Here is a 15,581-nt window from a genome sequence, read left to right as displayed (position 1 = left end):
TAATGTTTAGTCCAGTTCTGTCTGTTAAATATCTAGGTGTTTTTATGTGAATGTGGGTCTTTTAGATCAATTTTTGTGATTTTGATCATGTTTCACATTTTATTGTCTCGACTTCCCTTGGTCTTGGTCTTGACTTGGTCTCGGACCCTAGAAGTCTTGGTCTTGTCTCGGTCTCGGGTTAGGTGGTCTTGACCACAACACTGCCGTGTTTTGTTCTTCAAGCTGCTGTCTTCATCTAATCTTTCTTCCAGCTTTTTGTTGCTTCATGATTTTCTGTTGTGTCCTAAAAGTCCTTCCTTTGAACCTCTGTTTTTGGTTAGTGTGCAATAATGATCCTTATTAGAAGCAGAAGCAGATTCCTCCTCTACATCCTTCAGTAATTTGTCTTGTCCCATCAGTCTGCTCTCTACCATGCAGCTCTCTGTTCTCTTCTCATGACTATTTCAAACCAGCTCCAGGGGGAAATCATCTGCCTTTTTGGAGTCTGTAACCAAGAGAAGCAGTGTTTTACACTGCTGTGTTAAAAAGAGCCACTGAAACCTGGTTTAAAAAAATGCAGACATTTTTTCTGACTATTACGTAATAAAAAAAGTAAACCCCAATATAAAGGTATCTAGAAAGCAATGAAATTGCATTTTTTTTTAGTTAAAATCAAACCGTGATGTTTTAAATTAATGATTGAATCACATCATTTTAATCTAAAACATTTAATCTACCACACTAATTAATCATTATTACATTTTTCCAGAGTAAAGATTCTGAAAAAAAACAACAACTTTTTATTCATATTCTATTTGATTTAGGATGTTTTTTTATTTTTTGTAATTATACACATTTGAAAAAAATTCTAAAAACAATTTTTTAACATTTAAGTGTGTAGAAGAATTCTTCATTTATGAAAGAAAAAGCATTAGTCAGTTCTGCACTACTGCAATTCAATAAAGAAGTGTTTTGTACTACTCTGATGAATCCCTGAACAATCAACCGTGATCTTTATTTAGTTGGAAATATTATCAGAGCTGAAACATGCCACTGATCACATTTTTTAGGCTCATTAGAGTTGGACAGTAAATGCACTCAAATTATATCAACATTTATTCAGACACCAGACCTTGGGAGTCTTCACATTTAGAAGATCTACAACTAAAACCCTTAGTTATTAGTTTATCATCAAACTCTTATGGGAAAGAAAATGAACTAACATAAATCATATTTAATATTTGTTTTGGAAAAAAATTCCCAATTGTTATAAAATCTTTCTGCCTCAGCCAAAGGATTCAGGGTGAATTTAGCATCTGCGCTGTAATTTGCAAAGCATGTGTGTTGTTCTGCAAGTTCTTCTTCTCTTCCCCAGGCTTTCTCACGACGTGTGAAAAGCTAATTGTGGCAGACTTAATTCTAATGATATTCATGCCACAGGAGCTGCTGTGACCCAAACACCTTTAATCAAAAGTAAGAGTCGCTGGGAAGCCTGTCAGCTGTTTGCAGCATGTGACGTCTGATTCTCTCTCTGTGGTGTGAAAAGCTGGAATTAAAATGATTCTCTCCCCTGTAGGAAACAGCACATTCAGGATTAAATGATGTTCTGCAGATCTATAATATTTGGTGTACCTATAATATTTTGGGACAGGCATTGGTGCCCGTGGTGGGAGCCATTCATGTCACTGCAGTGTGACCATTAATTGTAGCTGAACATTTAAAAACTGTACCTTTAAAGACCAATAGAAAATAAGAGTGGCTTCTTTTCCAAGAGACACGTTGTCTTCAAACAGTCCAAAGGGAACTGCAAATAGTTGGAAAATGTTCAAAGACACAACAACAATTGAGATGATATATTAAAAAAAAAAAAAAAAAACTCCCTGGATCTTACATTGGAAAACAATTCTGCCTAAAGAGATTAAACCTAGTCCTAAGTAAAGTGGTCGAAGTAATAGTAGGAGCCAAAATCCAAACCACTGAATCAGAAATGACTACAGTCAGAAACTAAATTAAGACTTTATGTCATCTCTGCTACAGTTATTCTCAGTCGATTCGGTTCAATTTTTCTAATCACTAATAACATTTTCACAACATTCAGTTCAACCTCCACAACATTTAGTTTCTGAGACCAGTTTCTAAGTCCTTCCAACAAATTGCTTATGTTTGTGGACATGCATGAGTTGCTTTCATATGACTCTTTGCTGTTTTATAACATTATCATTAGTTTGTTTAATTGTACTTCTGAATGCTGGATGATATAAATCCATAAACATTACTAGTCCTTATTTTATTGCATCAGTCATTACATAGAAAAAAGTTTACCTTGCCAAAATTAGCTTTCAGAATGAGAGAGTTTTAAGCATGTTCTTTGGAATAAATTAAGTTTTCACCCTTTTGATGTGAAGAATCAGACAGTAGTGCTCCCTCCCAACTCATCATTCCTAAACTGGATAGAGTGGTTTTAATCCTTCTGGAGGAGGTAGGTACATGACCAGCATTCCTTTACATGACTACTTTATTCTCAAGAACGAGTTATACATTTTGGGAAAGTGACCACGTTTTTGCAGAGTGACAACCAGGTTCTGTAGGTTTATAACAACCATTTTGAAATCTGCATTAACAGTTATGCAAAAATTAAATACTCATGTGAGAAATCCATCTAAATAACTGAATAAACCTTAATAGAATAAAACATGTGTAATGTGGCTGTTTTTCCTCATTTGTCGGATTCTTGGAATATATTTCTGTTATGTCGTTGAGGAACTTTTATAATTTATAATTTCTCTCAATTCTGCAAGTCTTACTCCCCTAGTTCTGGATATCAATCTGTTTTCCTTGAAGTTTTCTCTTTTATAACTTTCTGTCGGGGGAAAAGGGGGTTCACCTCTGGAGAAACAGCAGAAATGAAATGTGTCTGAGAAATAGAAAACTGTGTGACACTTTGAAGTTCACAACTACAGTATAGAGGCATACTTATTTCAGTCTATAATTAAAATCATCATAATTAAAAGTCACAACTCCTTATCAAGCTTTGAACTCCAAACTTTTGAAACAAGTGCAGAACCTACTGAGAATTAGTTGAAAACATTGTTAAAATAACTGATTCTACTTAGATAATGAGGATCCAGTGTGCTCCTTTTCTCTGGAAGGCAGTTTCCAGAGTCTGATTTAGATATATGCCGACTCATTAATATTATCTTACCTGAGTCTCTCAGTTCAAAGATATTTCTCCACTTTTAAAAAGAATGTTTTGCTTAAAGAATATTCACCTCCTTGGGGTCATTATGTAAATAAATGAAGTACTCGGCTTCCCAAATTAGAGGAAATTCTCATTGATAAATTGTATTAGTTAAGATGAGTCTCACCTTAATACACTTCCAGCAACTCAGGGTACAGTAGCCCGAGTTATGCAGGGGGTCCTAAGTTCAGTGATCCCCCTCACCCAGTGTGTTGCCCAAACCCCCTAGTCGTTCGGTATCTTTCCCTATGGGATCCTGTGATCAAAGGGAGATAATGGCCTTCCAGCTAAAGAGCCTCCTGAAAGTGCAGGCTTAAGATAGAAACATCCACCTCAAGTTTATATCGAGCCAATCTGGAAATCAAAGGGAATACTTTTTAAATAACCTGGTTGGAACTGGGTCTAATATACAAGTTTAAGGCTTAGATGAAGACAATAGTTTTGCTGACTCTAAAAGTTCAACTGGACCAAAGCAGTCTAAACACGGTTCAGATTCTATGGGTACCTCAGTTGCTGCCTCACCTTCCAGAGATAAACCAATCATATTTGGAGGAGTGCTAATGATCTTATTTTAAGAGTTGTAATTATTAACTGCCTTTGGAGTAATCAGTGATTCAGACTGAAAGATTCTTGCTACACCTCCTCCTCGCCCAGAATTTCTGTAAATAAGAAAATGTAAATAACTTGAATACTGTCTGTAGAATGAATCAAATATACATTTAATACAACTTTCTATCAAACTCAATTGACAAGAGTTCATTTGGTTTTACGAAATAATGATAATAATAATAATGATAATATGATTGATTCCTTTTGTCATGTTATGACTGACTGCACATTATGCTGCTTGTAAAATAACCTCCTACTCCCTTTATTGCATTAATAAAATTGCTGTTGGTGTAAAGACAGTGTGATGGAGCAGAGACATCTACCATTAAAACATTAAAATTTGTATTTAAGTCATTATCTTTTCTAATTCAGCACTACTTTTACATAAATTGGGGGAAAAAATCTGGATTTGGTAAAAACGAAATTTAAATGATTAAGTTTAAGTCATAAACTTAAAAAGTTAAACAGTCTAGACATTTGGAGACCTTTGGAGTTCTCTTTTTTTTCTCTTTTTACAGTAAGATTTGCTTCATTGAGTTTTCTTGGGAATTAGTTCTGTGCATTTGAGGTAGGATGTTATATTTTCCTTTCAATATCTAAGGTATTCAAGGTCTGTCGGTATATTTGGACTTGCAAATTTGACTCTCTCCTCCGCACAACACATTTTGAGTCCATGTGGATCCTCGACACAGAATGAACTAGTTGATGTAACTGGGTTAATAAAGATTATTCCCAGTTCTTGTCTTTATATTCCCAAAATTCCCTTTAATTTACTAATAACGTTTTCAGTAGGTGATTAAAGTATTTTATTTGTACGTTATTTAGCTGCTCTGAAGCCGATTCGTCACCCTGCACAGATTGTTCACACACACCCAGCAGAGCCGCACTAAGTAGATTTGCGCACGGATTTGCTCTTTGCTTCTGATTCGTTCACTGCTCTAAATTGTTCCTGAGCAGGTTGGGAAACGACTTGGATCCTCGCTCTGCTGAAGGAGGCTGTGTGGAACAATTGTAGGAGAAATGTGGAAAAAGTTAGAATCTTGGGTGCGTAAGATCGGATGAAGTCTGTCACTGGGAGGTTTTTGCGCACGGATGGTGTTGCGCTCTAGGAGAACTGCGCGCCTGAATCTGGACCGCTTGTTTTTAGCTGCTTGATTTCTGCTTCATAGATGAAAACCCAACCGGAGAAACCTTTTCCCGGTGGGATTAGGACCTCCTTTGTCTGCGACCAAAAGGGACCATGTCGGACAACTTCACTGATCCGATCAACGAGTCGCTACCTGCGCCTCAGATCGCTCACTACAACTTCCCAGCGCTCATTTTCGGGATTTTGCTGATCATCACTGTTACTGCTGGAAATGTGTTGGTGTGCCTCAGTGTTTATTTGGAGAAGGCTTTAAAAACTACAACGAATTACTTTATAGTGAGTCTGGCTTTTGCGGATTTACTGCTGGCGGTGCTGGTTCTGCCGCTCTTTGTTTACGCAGAGGTAAGATGATGGTCACTGAGAGGCACGGGGCTTGATTTCGATTTTATGCAGTAGTCACATAAAATGTAATGCATAAATATGAAAAGTAGAAACAATGATGCTTTTTATATATATATATATATATATGACTATATATTACTGATAAAAGAACAACTAAAGTGTTTGCGCACACTCAGTCTGTTACCTGATATGTAACCATAATGGTCCTTAAATGTTTCCACGCTTCAGTAGATTTATCTCAGTCCAAATTCCTTAGAGGTTTGTAGCAGAACATGCATTAAACAGCAATGATGCATATGTGTTGTCCTTCAACCAGGCCAAGTTTTCTGCAACAGGTTTTCTTTATCTCCAACAATCCCAATCCCTGCATTCATGCTGGCATTACATTACAAATAATTGGACTGTTTTCCCAACTTTTGCTCTGGATTTAATTTAGGGTTATCAGATTAATGGGGCTGAAAACCAATGCCTGCCACATTTTCCTTTTTTAATTGTAAAAACTAATACAATCATATGTTTTACCTTCTAGCTACCACTTTCATTCTATGCAATACTTTGTGCTAGAATGTTGCATAAAATCTCAGTAAAAACAAAAAAGTTTGTATCTGTAATCCTTTCCGCTGTCACTACATGCATGCTTGGTATCAGGGATTTGTGCAAAGTCAACAACACAATGTAAGCGACAGTCCACTGTCCCTATGGAGTCAGTGACTGAATGTAATCTGCTGGGTTTCTAAAAAAAGACTCTGTAACCAATTTGAATAATAAGCCGAATTTGCCACATTGTGAAGTGCCTTAGGCGATGACATTTACTGAATTAACATGAACTGAATTAATTTGAGTATGAATACTTTTTTTTTCAATTAACTTTATGTCCTCCTGCTCCAGCACAACTGATCCAGACATTTGAATAACCTCCTTAGCGTTTACTCGGATGCTGCAGAAGGTTGGTAATGCATTTCAATGATTTGGCTCAGAAAAACCTTTGAGACCGGAGTTTTGGACCATTATTTGATTGACAAAAATGTGGGGAATTAGACACACAAACCTTTTAGACTCATTATTTGCTTTTATAAAGACACAATACCCAAAACTTTAAAGAGAAAAACATCCAAACTGACAAGAAAAGATACAATGTTGACCAAATTAAAATAAGGAGCCAATAAAAACATTTAAGTTGGACAATTTTTTGGGGAGGGGAAATAAAGAACAGAACAGAACTGATATATAGCCTGGCAATTTACAATGATCGATTAAAACAGGATCTACAAAAACAACCTCTGCAGCTCATGGCTTTTGTGTATATGTGCATCAAGGTTATCCAATTTCTGAAGGTACAATAAAACATGTTCTTATAAAAAAAAACATAAAAGTTCTCCCAGACCTGTTGGGAAATGATCTGATATGTAGAAATGGATGCAAATTACAAAATAAGGCAAGAATATTCAAAAAGGCTCAGCCAGAGTGCTCTATTTCCAGGGTGAAAAAGCCATCAACGCATTTTTGGAAAATTGTCCTGGAAATACATCTGGACTAAAATGAATACAAATATGATATAAAATATCTGCCACCAGCTGGAAAACAAACTGTTCAGTGGTCTAATACTGAAGAACTCCTGACAGAGATTGTAATTAGGATTTAGCTGTGACTCAAACCTCCTCACTAAGATTAATTATCAACAAAGGAACACTGGGATTAACAGTAGCTATGATTCATTTTTACTGTTTATCCAGGTAATAAAAAGTTTAAAAGGTGGAATCTAACCCGTTATTTGAATCCTAAAAGCCACCTGTTTCCTTCCCTGTCTGGAAATCTAAGAGCTGTCCTGCTGAGGCTTCCCTGTAAGTCCCCCTTAATGAGCCCTGTTTGTGATCTTGTTACCTCGCAGCGAGGTAATCTACGGCGTGTCACACTGGTAGTTTGTCCACATGCAGTCACCGGATTAGAAATGCCAGAGTGGACACGGTGGCCTGCTGCATTCCCCTGCACACCGGGTGGAGGAGGAAATGGGCGGACCTGTTGTGTAGCCAGGGTAAAGTTTGTGCATGATAGGAGGATTACACAGCTAATGAGTTATTTTGTCCATGTATGCATGTGTGTGCTATGGGGCAGTTCCAGGGCGGAGTTTGGACCTTAAACATGACAATATGCGATGGTCTGATGACCATGGATGTGATGTTGTGCACGTCATCGATCTTCAACCTCTGTGCCATCAGCGTGGACCGGTATGTAATCCATTAAAATGCTACAGATCTGTTATTCTAAAGGCATTTTGAGGATATCTCAAAATGCTTCTTTAGATTTTGGCCACTTTTTCTCTCATGTTTATATTTATTTATCTATCTATCAGTTACCTACGAAATACTTTTAAGCCCACCTTCATATAGAGTGCAGAGCTCTAAGAACAGAATAAAGTTAACTTATTTTGATTCAGAGGGACCCAAACACTGAGATAATTCAAAAGTTTTGCTTGGAAAAAAATAATGTTTTAAAAGCAGACAGCTCTAAAAACTTAGCCAATATTGGCCAGGAATATAATGTTCATCTAGAGCAGGATGGGCATTCAGAATGCCTCAGGACAAACCAGCCAGTGGGTGAATAAAATACTGTACTGCAAAGTGTTTTAACAATATAAATACTGTGCACCTGTAGAATAAATAACCAATATACAGCTATGGATATTATTGTTGTGAGACGTCCTAGAAATGGTAACTAAAATTTTCAAAAATAAGCAACTCAAAAGGAACTTATGGTCTGAAACTCAAGTTTTAGTAACAACTTTCTCATATATTGAAAAGTGAAAGGAAGAATGAATGTGAGCTACAATAATAATGTGTCTTATGTTAGCTGTAGAAAATTGTTTCTCACCTTCTCTCACTGCATGGCTAGCGACAAGGGTACAGGACTATCCCAGCTGGAAATATCAATTTAAAGAATCGCCATTATCATTAATTCAGGAGTTTACTTTTTAATTTACTACATTTTTTTCGCATCAGTTTATAATATCAGTATATCTTTTAATTTAGAACTGAGAGGAGAAATGTTTAGTGTGGATTTGAATGAAAATGGTTTCCCAACATGCAAACTGTCCAGGTCAAAGTGAGGAGCAGAGAGTCCTTCAAAACATTCTTTCTGCAATATATGATAAAGGACTATTAAATAAGAAGACAGTGATAAACAGGTGCTAATTTTCTCATTACAATGTCAAAAGAGAATTCCTATTTGTTTTCCGGATGGGTAAGTTGTCAGATTTGGTGGATGTTAGTTGAAGACCCAGATGCAGAAAAGGAGAGGCAGATATGATTTCTTGCCGATTTAATGAAGATAATAATAATACAGAAAGAAATAATCCAGAAACAACAGTCAAGGAACTCAGGAATCAAAAATTTTGAGACGCTCAGGGAAACTAACATAGGGAATAAAATTATGCAAGTAAAAAGAATCCAGCTATGAGAACTGCACAGGAGGTGTATATAGCAAAGATATAACAAAAAATGGGCTAATCAGCTGATAGGGAGCAGGGGTCCGTTTCACAAAGCAGGTTTTACAAATTCAGATTCAAATTTGCAACTCTAAATTGATGCAGCCAAAAGTCGGTAACTCTTTGTGTTCGGTTTCACAATGCTGCTATCAATTTGTTCAATCAATTTTAACTAGGTCCACTCAGAATTAAGCGCCTGCGCAACAAGTTTGAAAAGCCATTATAAGCGGAGCACAGATTCGACGAGTCACCATAACAACAGGCAAAAGGAAGTGTCTATTTCACCCCACTGGAACTAGAGATTTTAATGCAGAACTGCAAAAAAATAAAATAAAAAAGGAGAGCGTGTTTTAAAGACAGAGCAACGGCGCTACAGCTACAAAGGAGAGGATGGTGGCATTTATTTAAAGCACTCCTCTCTGTTGTTCCATTTGTAGATCATTAAAATATGATTTTTCTTTATCAAAATCACACCCCTAGACCTAACTGTAAAAATATGTTTTCTAAATTACTTTTTTTGTAGCAGAAACTGAATTTTAGAAAGTAAAAAAACAAAATTATACTAGTAAGAATTAACTTTTATGTATCTAGAAATGTTTACACATTTGAATTGGCTGTTCCAGCATTTATCCCCTTGACTTAAAAATGTATTCATGATATTTCATGATATCATAAATACACTTATATAACATTTTTTCATTCTTAAAATAATACAAATGCTGACCAGTAATATTAGGAATATGGAGATCTGACATTAATTTATGCATCCAGAATGTTCATTCTAGATATAGAGAGTGTAATTTTGTTTGAAACTGTCACTTAGACAAAGAAACATTTTTTTTTCAGGTGTCAGGAATACATATTCAGTAAATCTAGTACATATCAAAATGACTTGCCATAGCTGTTGTTATCATGAAAATATGATGGCATTATTTCTTGAATGATAGATCAAACTATTTATTTAGGTGAAATCATCTGGTAGAAGGTGAAAATGAAGTCTAAAAATGTTCTAATATATAGAACCTGTGGATAATCTCATGTGTCCCTCCTTATGTTGATCCGCTCTTCTTTTACACAGTAAAGTGGCTGTTTGCAGCCAGGCTTTGGATGTTATCATCCCAATAAATGGCCTTTATTAGCGGCTATCAGTCTCATAGAATGGCTTCAGATTGTGCCAGTAGTTGGCTCATTAGGTGGTTATTATCAATTGAGTCCTAATCCTAACCCTAAAATAATTAATTTTCGCCCGTGGAATTAATTAATCTATTTATGTGTGATCTGATATTAATTTAGTAGTTCTTAATGTACTGTAAATATAACTAAATAGAAAAAAAAATGATCTGCATCTTGCTCATATTAAACAAACCTTTAATAAGATCCTCATCAAACTGAGATGCAATTTTTATTATTAAAACCTTATGTGTCTAACAGACCTAGTGAATACCGGTATATATTTTTCAATGCACAAAACTATGACAAAAATCTGACTAAATCAGGAAATAAAACAGCGTGATTGGCTGTAAATAGAAAGGAGACAGAGGACACTTCAAGTTTACTGAAGAAAACCTGCTACCGACCAGGTTAGCTGTGGGGAGAATGTTTCTACAGTGAATGAAACAGAGGTTGAAGAAACTCTCTTTGTGAACCGGAAAAGTCAGAGTTTCCCTGTTTCCAAGTTTAGAAAACTTACTTTTCAGTAAACCTGCTTTGTGAAATGGACCCCAGGTTTGGATAGAAGCACTAGAAGGAAGCTAGGGGAAAGGAGACTGGCACAAGGGGGCCACAGAGAGTAACTAAAAAAAAATACAGCACTCCCTAAATATAACTAGAAAACAACTAGAATGACACAAAATGTTAAAGAAACCATTGACCAAGAAAACACAGAATGACATAAATCAAAGTGTAACAGAAAACTCACAAAGAAACATAAAGAAAAGTCCAGAAAGAGCAGAATCATGACATGAATTGTACTTTTTATAAATGTACAAATTACTATAAATCAGATTTGAGCCATTTTTGGATAGAAAAAAAGATAAAAAGTTAAATGTTGACAAATTGTGAAATATTTAAAGACAATTAGTAAACGTTCATGCAACAAATTAAAACTAAAGTACAAACAGTACATATTTGGAACAACCTATGCAGATTTTACAGGCAACCTAGATGTCACAGAGTTGATGAGGTCAGTTATTAAGAGCTATGAAACTGAAAAAAATGACTCATGAATGTATCTGAATCATCCCAGAGCATGGTTCCACCACCAACATGCCTCAGAAGTGTAACTTTTCTTTTGTAAGATTCACCTCGACTCTAAAACTGGTGCCCTGTAAATCTAAGGTACCGTGGAAATTAATTCCTTCTGATGTGTAAGCTTTAAAATGTTAACACAGCCTAATCTACTTTACCTTGCAAACATTTTCTTCTTGAAATAAGAAAGCTTTTATTTTTTAACATCCAAAATTATAATCTAACTTTTGGAAGAAAAAAAAAAAACAACTCAAACCAGCTTATCTTTGTTTGTATTTAGCAAGAAATGTTTTTAGGTGAATGATGCTGTTGTACAATTTTGATACAAGAATGGCAGTTTTCGGTACACAATCAAGAACCTGAAGATAATTCAACTTTAAGGGGGGTTGATACATCTTCTGTTTATTTGTAGGTTCATTGCAGTGTCCATACCGCTAAATTACAACCGCAAACATGTGGACTACCGCCAGCTCATCCTGCTCTCTGCCACCTGGCTCCTGGCCTTAGCAGTCGCCTCTCCGGTCATCTTCGGTATCAACAACGTGCCAAACCGTGACCCCAGAGAGTGTAAACTGGAGGATAACAACTATGTGATCTACTCCTCCGTCTGCTCTTTCTTTATCCCCTGCCCCATCATGGTCTTGTTATATTTTGGGGTTTTCCAATCCCTGAAGCGGTGGGAGGAGGCCCGGAAGGCCAAACTACGCTGCAGCATTGAGGCTTGCAGGAAGCTGCAGCAGACCACCATGGCCCTTCCCCCAATGACAGGGACCATTCCTGGGGCCCTGCCCATGCCCTTGCCCAGGATCATCGAGAGGGACCTAGCTCAGTCTCGGATGGACGACTCGGGTGACTACATCCAGCAGGAGATTCCTTACCCTCGACAGTATAGGGAAAACTCTTTGCCAACAGTGAGGTTCCAGCAGCAAAATGTCAAGAAGAGGGCAAAGATCAACAGCAGGGAGAGGAAAGCTATGAAGGTCCTACCTGTTGTAGTGGGTGAGTAAATAAATAATCAAATAACCAACCCGGTGTGGACAGTTTAATCTGTTTCTTCTCCATGTTAGCCCCGTCCTTTACCATGATACACAAGCACGATCACCAGGTTCCAATGTAAGTTCATCCATTCATCTAGCTTTTGGAGGTATGACCACTCCTTTAAGGCCAATTTGTGGTGGAAGCTGAGGCCTCCTAAAACATAGTCTTCTTGACTGTGGTTGCCTTCTGGGTAACTTTGATTTGAGGTTTTCCGTGCACGTATCACTCAGAACAGACCCAAGGATAGAGCCTGAATGCCCCAGAAGGACTGTATATTGTTTCTGGTCTGAAAAAGCCTTTGAAGCATCCAAATGAGCGTCAGAATGTTGCTGGATTGAGAGATGTCTGGGTTCCCATTCTGGACTTGTTAGTTTTAACCTGGACAATCAAAAGGCATACAACTGAAATTTTCATGTATTTCATACAGCCCAACTTTTCCTCAACTGGTGCAGACACTGGAACCTTTAAGTAGCTAAAAAGATGAAGTCTTGATAATTAAATCTAAGTGTTTCTAGTAGTAGTTCTGAGTTAGGGTTTGGTTAAAAAGCTTTTTTTATACAAATGGAAAAATGGTATCCAGTGATCTTTAGTTTTGGTTGTGTTTTTTGTTGCGTGTTCTTACCATTTTATATCCGGAACTTGGTCAAAAGTGCAATGCTAAAATGGTCAGACTTTGTCCGCACCCTTTTTGCGTAAATCTGGCCCTTAAATTAAGTGCAAACTAAGCTTCAGTGTTGTGGTAATGCCCCAGATAGCAAGCCATATGGGCCATAGTGAACTTCCTCTTATCAAGCTAAATATTTACATCTGGTTTGTGAATCGGTTCAGAGCTCTTAGTGTTAAAGCTTTAGAATCAGCAAGGAGGGTGACCTTCCTCCGGGTCATTCTGAGTCCCAGGATAAAAGCAGCGCTCCTGACCAACCATAGCTCTTCATGCAGTGCTGCTACAGCTTAAAGCTTCCAATCCAATTATCCCACAACACATGATGTTAAACTCAGACTGAGGAAACAGCCTTAGATCCACTTATCGGCTGATTTGAAATTAGTCTATTTTGTTTCACAATTATCACACTGAGAGTAGTACAATTTCCTTTTACATTTAAAAACGTTATTTGAGTGCAAACCAGTCTAAACCAAGGTAAGATCATAAAACCTTTCAGAACTATAAATGACTAAAACATGCAGTTGAACAGGTGCAGCCAAACAGAAGCAAATGCCAACAGAGCATAAATAATCAAAGGAAAACTAAAACATGAAACCAAATGATGTTCCAAATTATTCAGCAGGGCCTGATGAACTGATGGAAAATGAAAAGCAGTTTCAGACAAAACAAATCAGCAGTAAGTTTACCCAATGGCTTAGCTGAGTGTGCAACCTTCTTTAGTAGCAGTACCCCTTAGCAATTGTTTTCTGTCTGACTTTTAATGTGGAGGAGATCTTTCCAGTATTGTCATTTTTTGAGGTTTATGGACTTTTGTTTTGGCATGTCTCTCTTAAGGTTTAGACCTGAGGTGTGGACTTGGATTAGGTCATTGTAACCGCTTTTTTTTTTTTTTTGACTTTAATTGACTTTTTTAACAGATTGAACTCCAATGTGTTTTGAAGCTTTTTTCTACAGAGGAGTTTGTGGTCCACTAAAATCAATCCCACATCCTCACCCCTCCCTTATCATGCTTGAACTTAAAGTGTTTTCTGATGTTTGATTCTCTTTGTAAAATGAGACGTTTAGAATCTCTGTTTTGGCCTCGTCTTTTCTATTAAATTTTTTTTAGAATCAGGATCATTGCTGATGTCTTTCCATCTTGGCATTGTTTTAACACACCTGTGTGAATAAATTCCTGTGAGAGCAGGGATATGATGGGCCAGAGGATCAGAAGAACCTTATAGTGTACTGCATCAATTTGATGTCAAAGACCCATTTAACTGGAGCACTTTCCCAAATAATATACATCATTTCATGCTTTAAACTTGAATGTTTGACATTTATTTGCAGATATATTCAGCATCCTAAATACTTATTGGGAATATTAAACAACTCATTTTTAAAACAGATACAATGTATAGAATTGTTCGGATGTTTTTTTAATATTCTAAATAATTGATCAGATTTCCTACATCCAGATTTTTTTGATGTTACATGATGTTACCTCTGACTTTCCCCCTCCTCTCCCTCTTACAGGCTGCTTCTTGTTGTGTTGGACGCCATTCTTCGTGGTGCACACGTTGAAAGCTCTTTGCCTGAAATGCAACATTCCCAACGCGCTGACGAGCACCTTCACCTGGCTGGGTTATGTCAACAGCGCCCTCAATCCCATCATCTACACCATTTTCAACACAGAGTTCAAGAAGTTCTTCAAGAAATGTTTCCGCAGCTGCTGCTGACACCAATTTACCTCCACAGACTCATTAAACTGAACGAACATAGAAGGTCGGGTTTGATTTACAGCATATACCTCCTGACTGGGAAGTGTGACGTTACCACTTTCCAGCAGGACCTGAAACAAAAGGAAGAGCATTTTGTTAGGAAAGTTCAGGTTTCATCTCCGAACCATTTTGGTTTTATGTAAAATAAAAGCTGACTTTGTTAGGTCTGAAATAAAGATTGGATTTTACCTGTTTCGAAGTTCTGTTGGAGGATTCTTTACTGAAGAACACCACAGTCTGGAATGATCATCTTAGGGCAACTCCTCAATCCAAAAAAGGCTTGTGTTCACTTTTAAAGACCTAGACTGGTTATACTGATGCTAGGGAATAAGACAGACCTGACTCCATAAGTTCCTATGATGGGTTTGGAACTACAAATGGTTAAGGTTCAGATTAATGTACAAAAAGTCCTTTCAATTCTGATAATGGACACTTCAAAGGGCATTATCTTTTTTACTGTTAGGAATGTACATTTTGTACAAGAAGTGGCTGAATGGACTACTTTATCTCTCTTGTTGTGACTTGTTGGCAAGGTAACCAGCCCTGGCCCGCAGTTATACAACTGCTAATTTCAGAGATTAATTAATTAATTTGAACAATGATTTAGAACAATCTGGCTAATTGACCGAAACTTTTTCATAGATGTTCTATAACACTTTTTAAAGGACATCCTTCAGCCAGCCAGAATCGAGTATTCACCCTCACTATGTTATAAGTACGTAAGTCAGGACATCAGCCTTCAAAGACTACAGCTTTAGGCCTGGTAAACGTTTTTTTGGGTGGTACACCATGATCACTATCTAGGGATGCAAGTTATCGATTAATGAGTTAATCTTAAGTTGATCTTATCTTAACAATGCATTGATAAATTTCCATTTTCTTAACAAAAAAACAGTCTTCATTTGTATCAAGAGATCCTTTCCAAACCATAAACACTGATTTTTTGTTTTTGTTTGTTTTTTTACAATTTGCTAAAATAAAAAAACGAAAAATCAGTATTTCTTTTATAGCAATGTTGCTAAGGCTGGATCAAATACTGACTGAATAGATGGAAAATTTAGCTTTTCTGACACAAT

General features: G+C 36.8%; 1 protein-coding gene across 1 annotated transcript; it reads left to right on the top strand.

The window, feature by feature from the left end:
* The first annotated feature begins 4,910 nt into the window (after positions 1-4,910).
* LOC107082767 (D(4) dopamine receptor-like) lies at positions 4,911-14,463 on the top strand. Its single transcript, XM_015371605.1, has 4 exons — positions 4,911-5,315; positions 7,428-7,540; positions 11,456-12,042; positions 14,261-14,463. The coding sequence occupies exons 1-4, from the start codon at positions 5,067-5,069 to the stop codon at positions 14,461-14,463; spliced, it is 1,152 nt and encodes a 383-aa protein (XP_015227091.1). The 5' UTR covers positions 4,911-5,066.
* The last annotated feature ends 1,118 nt before the right edge of the window (positions 14,464-15,581 follow it).

Source organism: Cyprinodon variegatus, unplaced genomic scaffold (assembly GCF_000732505.1).
Source record: "Cyprinodon variegatus isolate N-32 unplaced genomic scaffold, C_variegatus-1.0 Scaffold61, whole genome shotgun sequence".
NCBI lineage: Eukaryota > Metazoa > Chordata > Actinopteri > Cyprinodontiformes > Cyprinodontidae > Cyprinodon > Cyprinodon variegatus.
The sequence above is the reverse complement of the archived record's forward strand: the minus strand, read 5'-3'. Positions and strand labels throughout refer to the sequence as shown.

What these genes read in the sequence shown, in the direction of transcription:
- LOC107082767 (XM_015371605.1), top strand. Translation starts at nt 5,067, where the DNA reads ATGTCGGACAACTTCACTGATCCGATCAACGAGTCGCTACCTGCGCCT. An exon ending in TGTGCCATCAGCGTGGACCG is followed by an intron (nt 7,541 to 11,455) that starts GTATGTAATCCA and finishes GTTTATTTGTAG; the next exon opens with GTTCATTGCAGTGTCCATAC. An exon ending in GGTCCTACCTGTTGTAGTGG is followed by an intron (nt 12,043 to 14,260) that starts GTGAGTAAATAA and finishes TCCCTCTTACAG; the next exon opens with GCTGCTTCTTGTTGTGTTGG.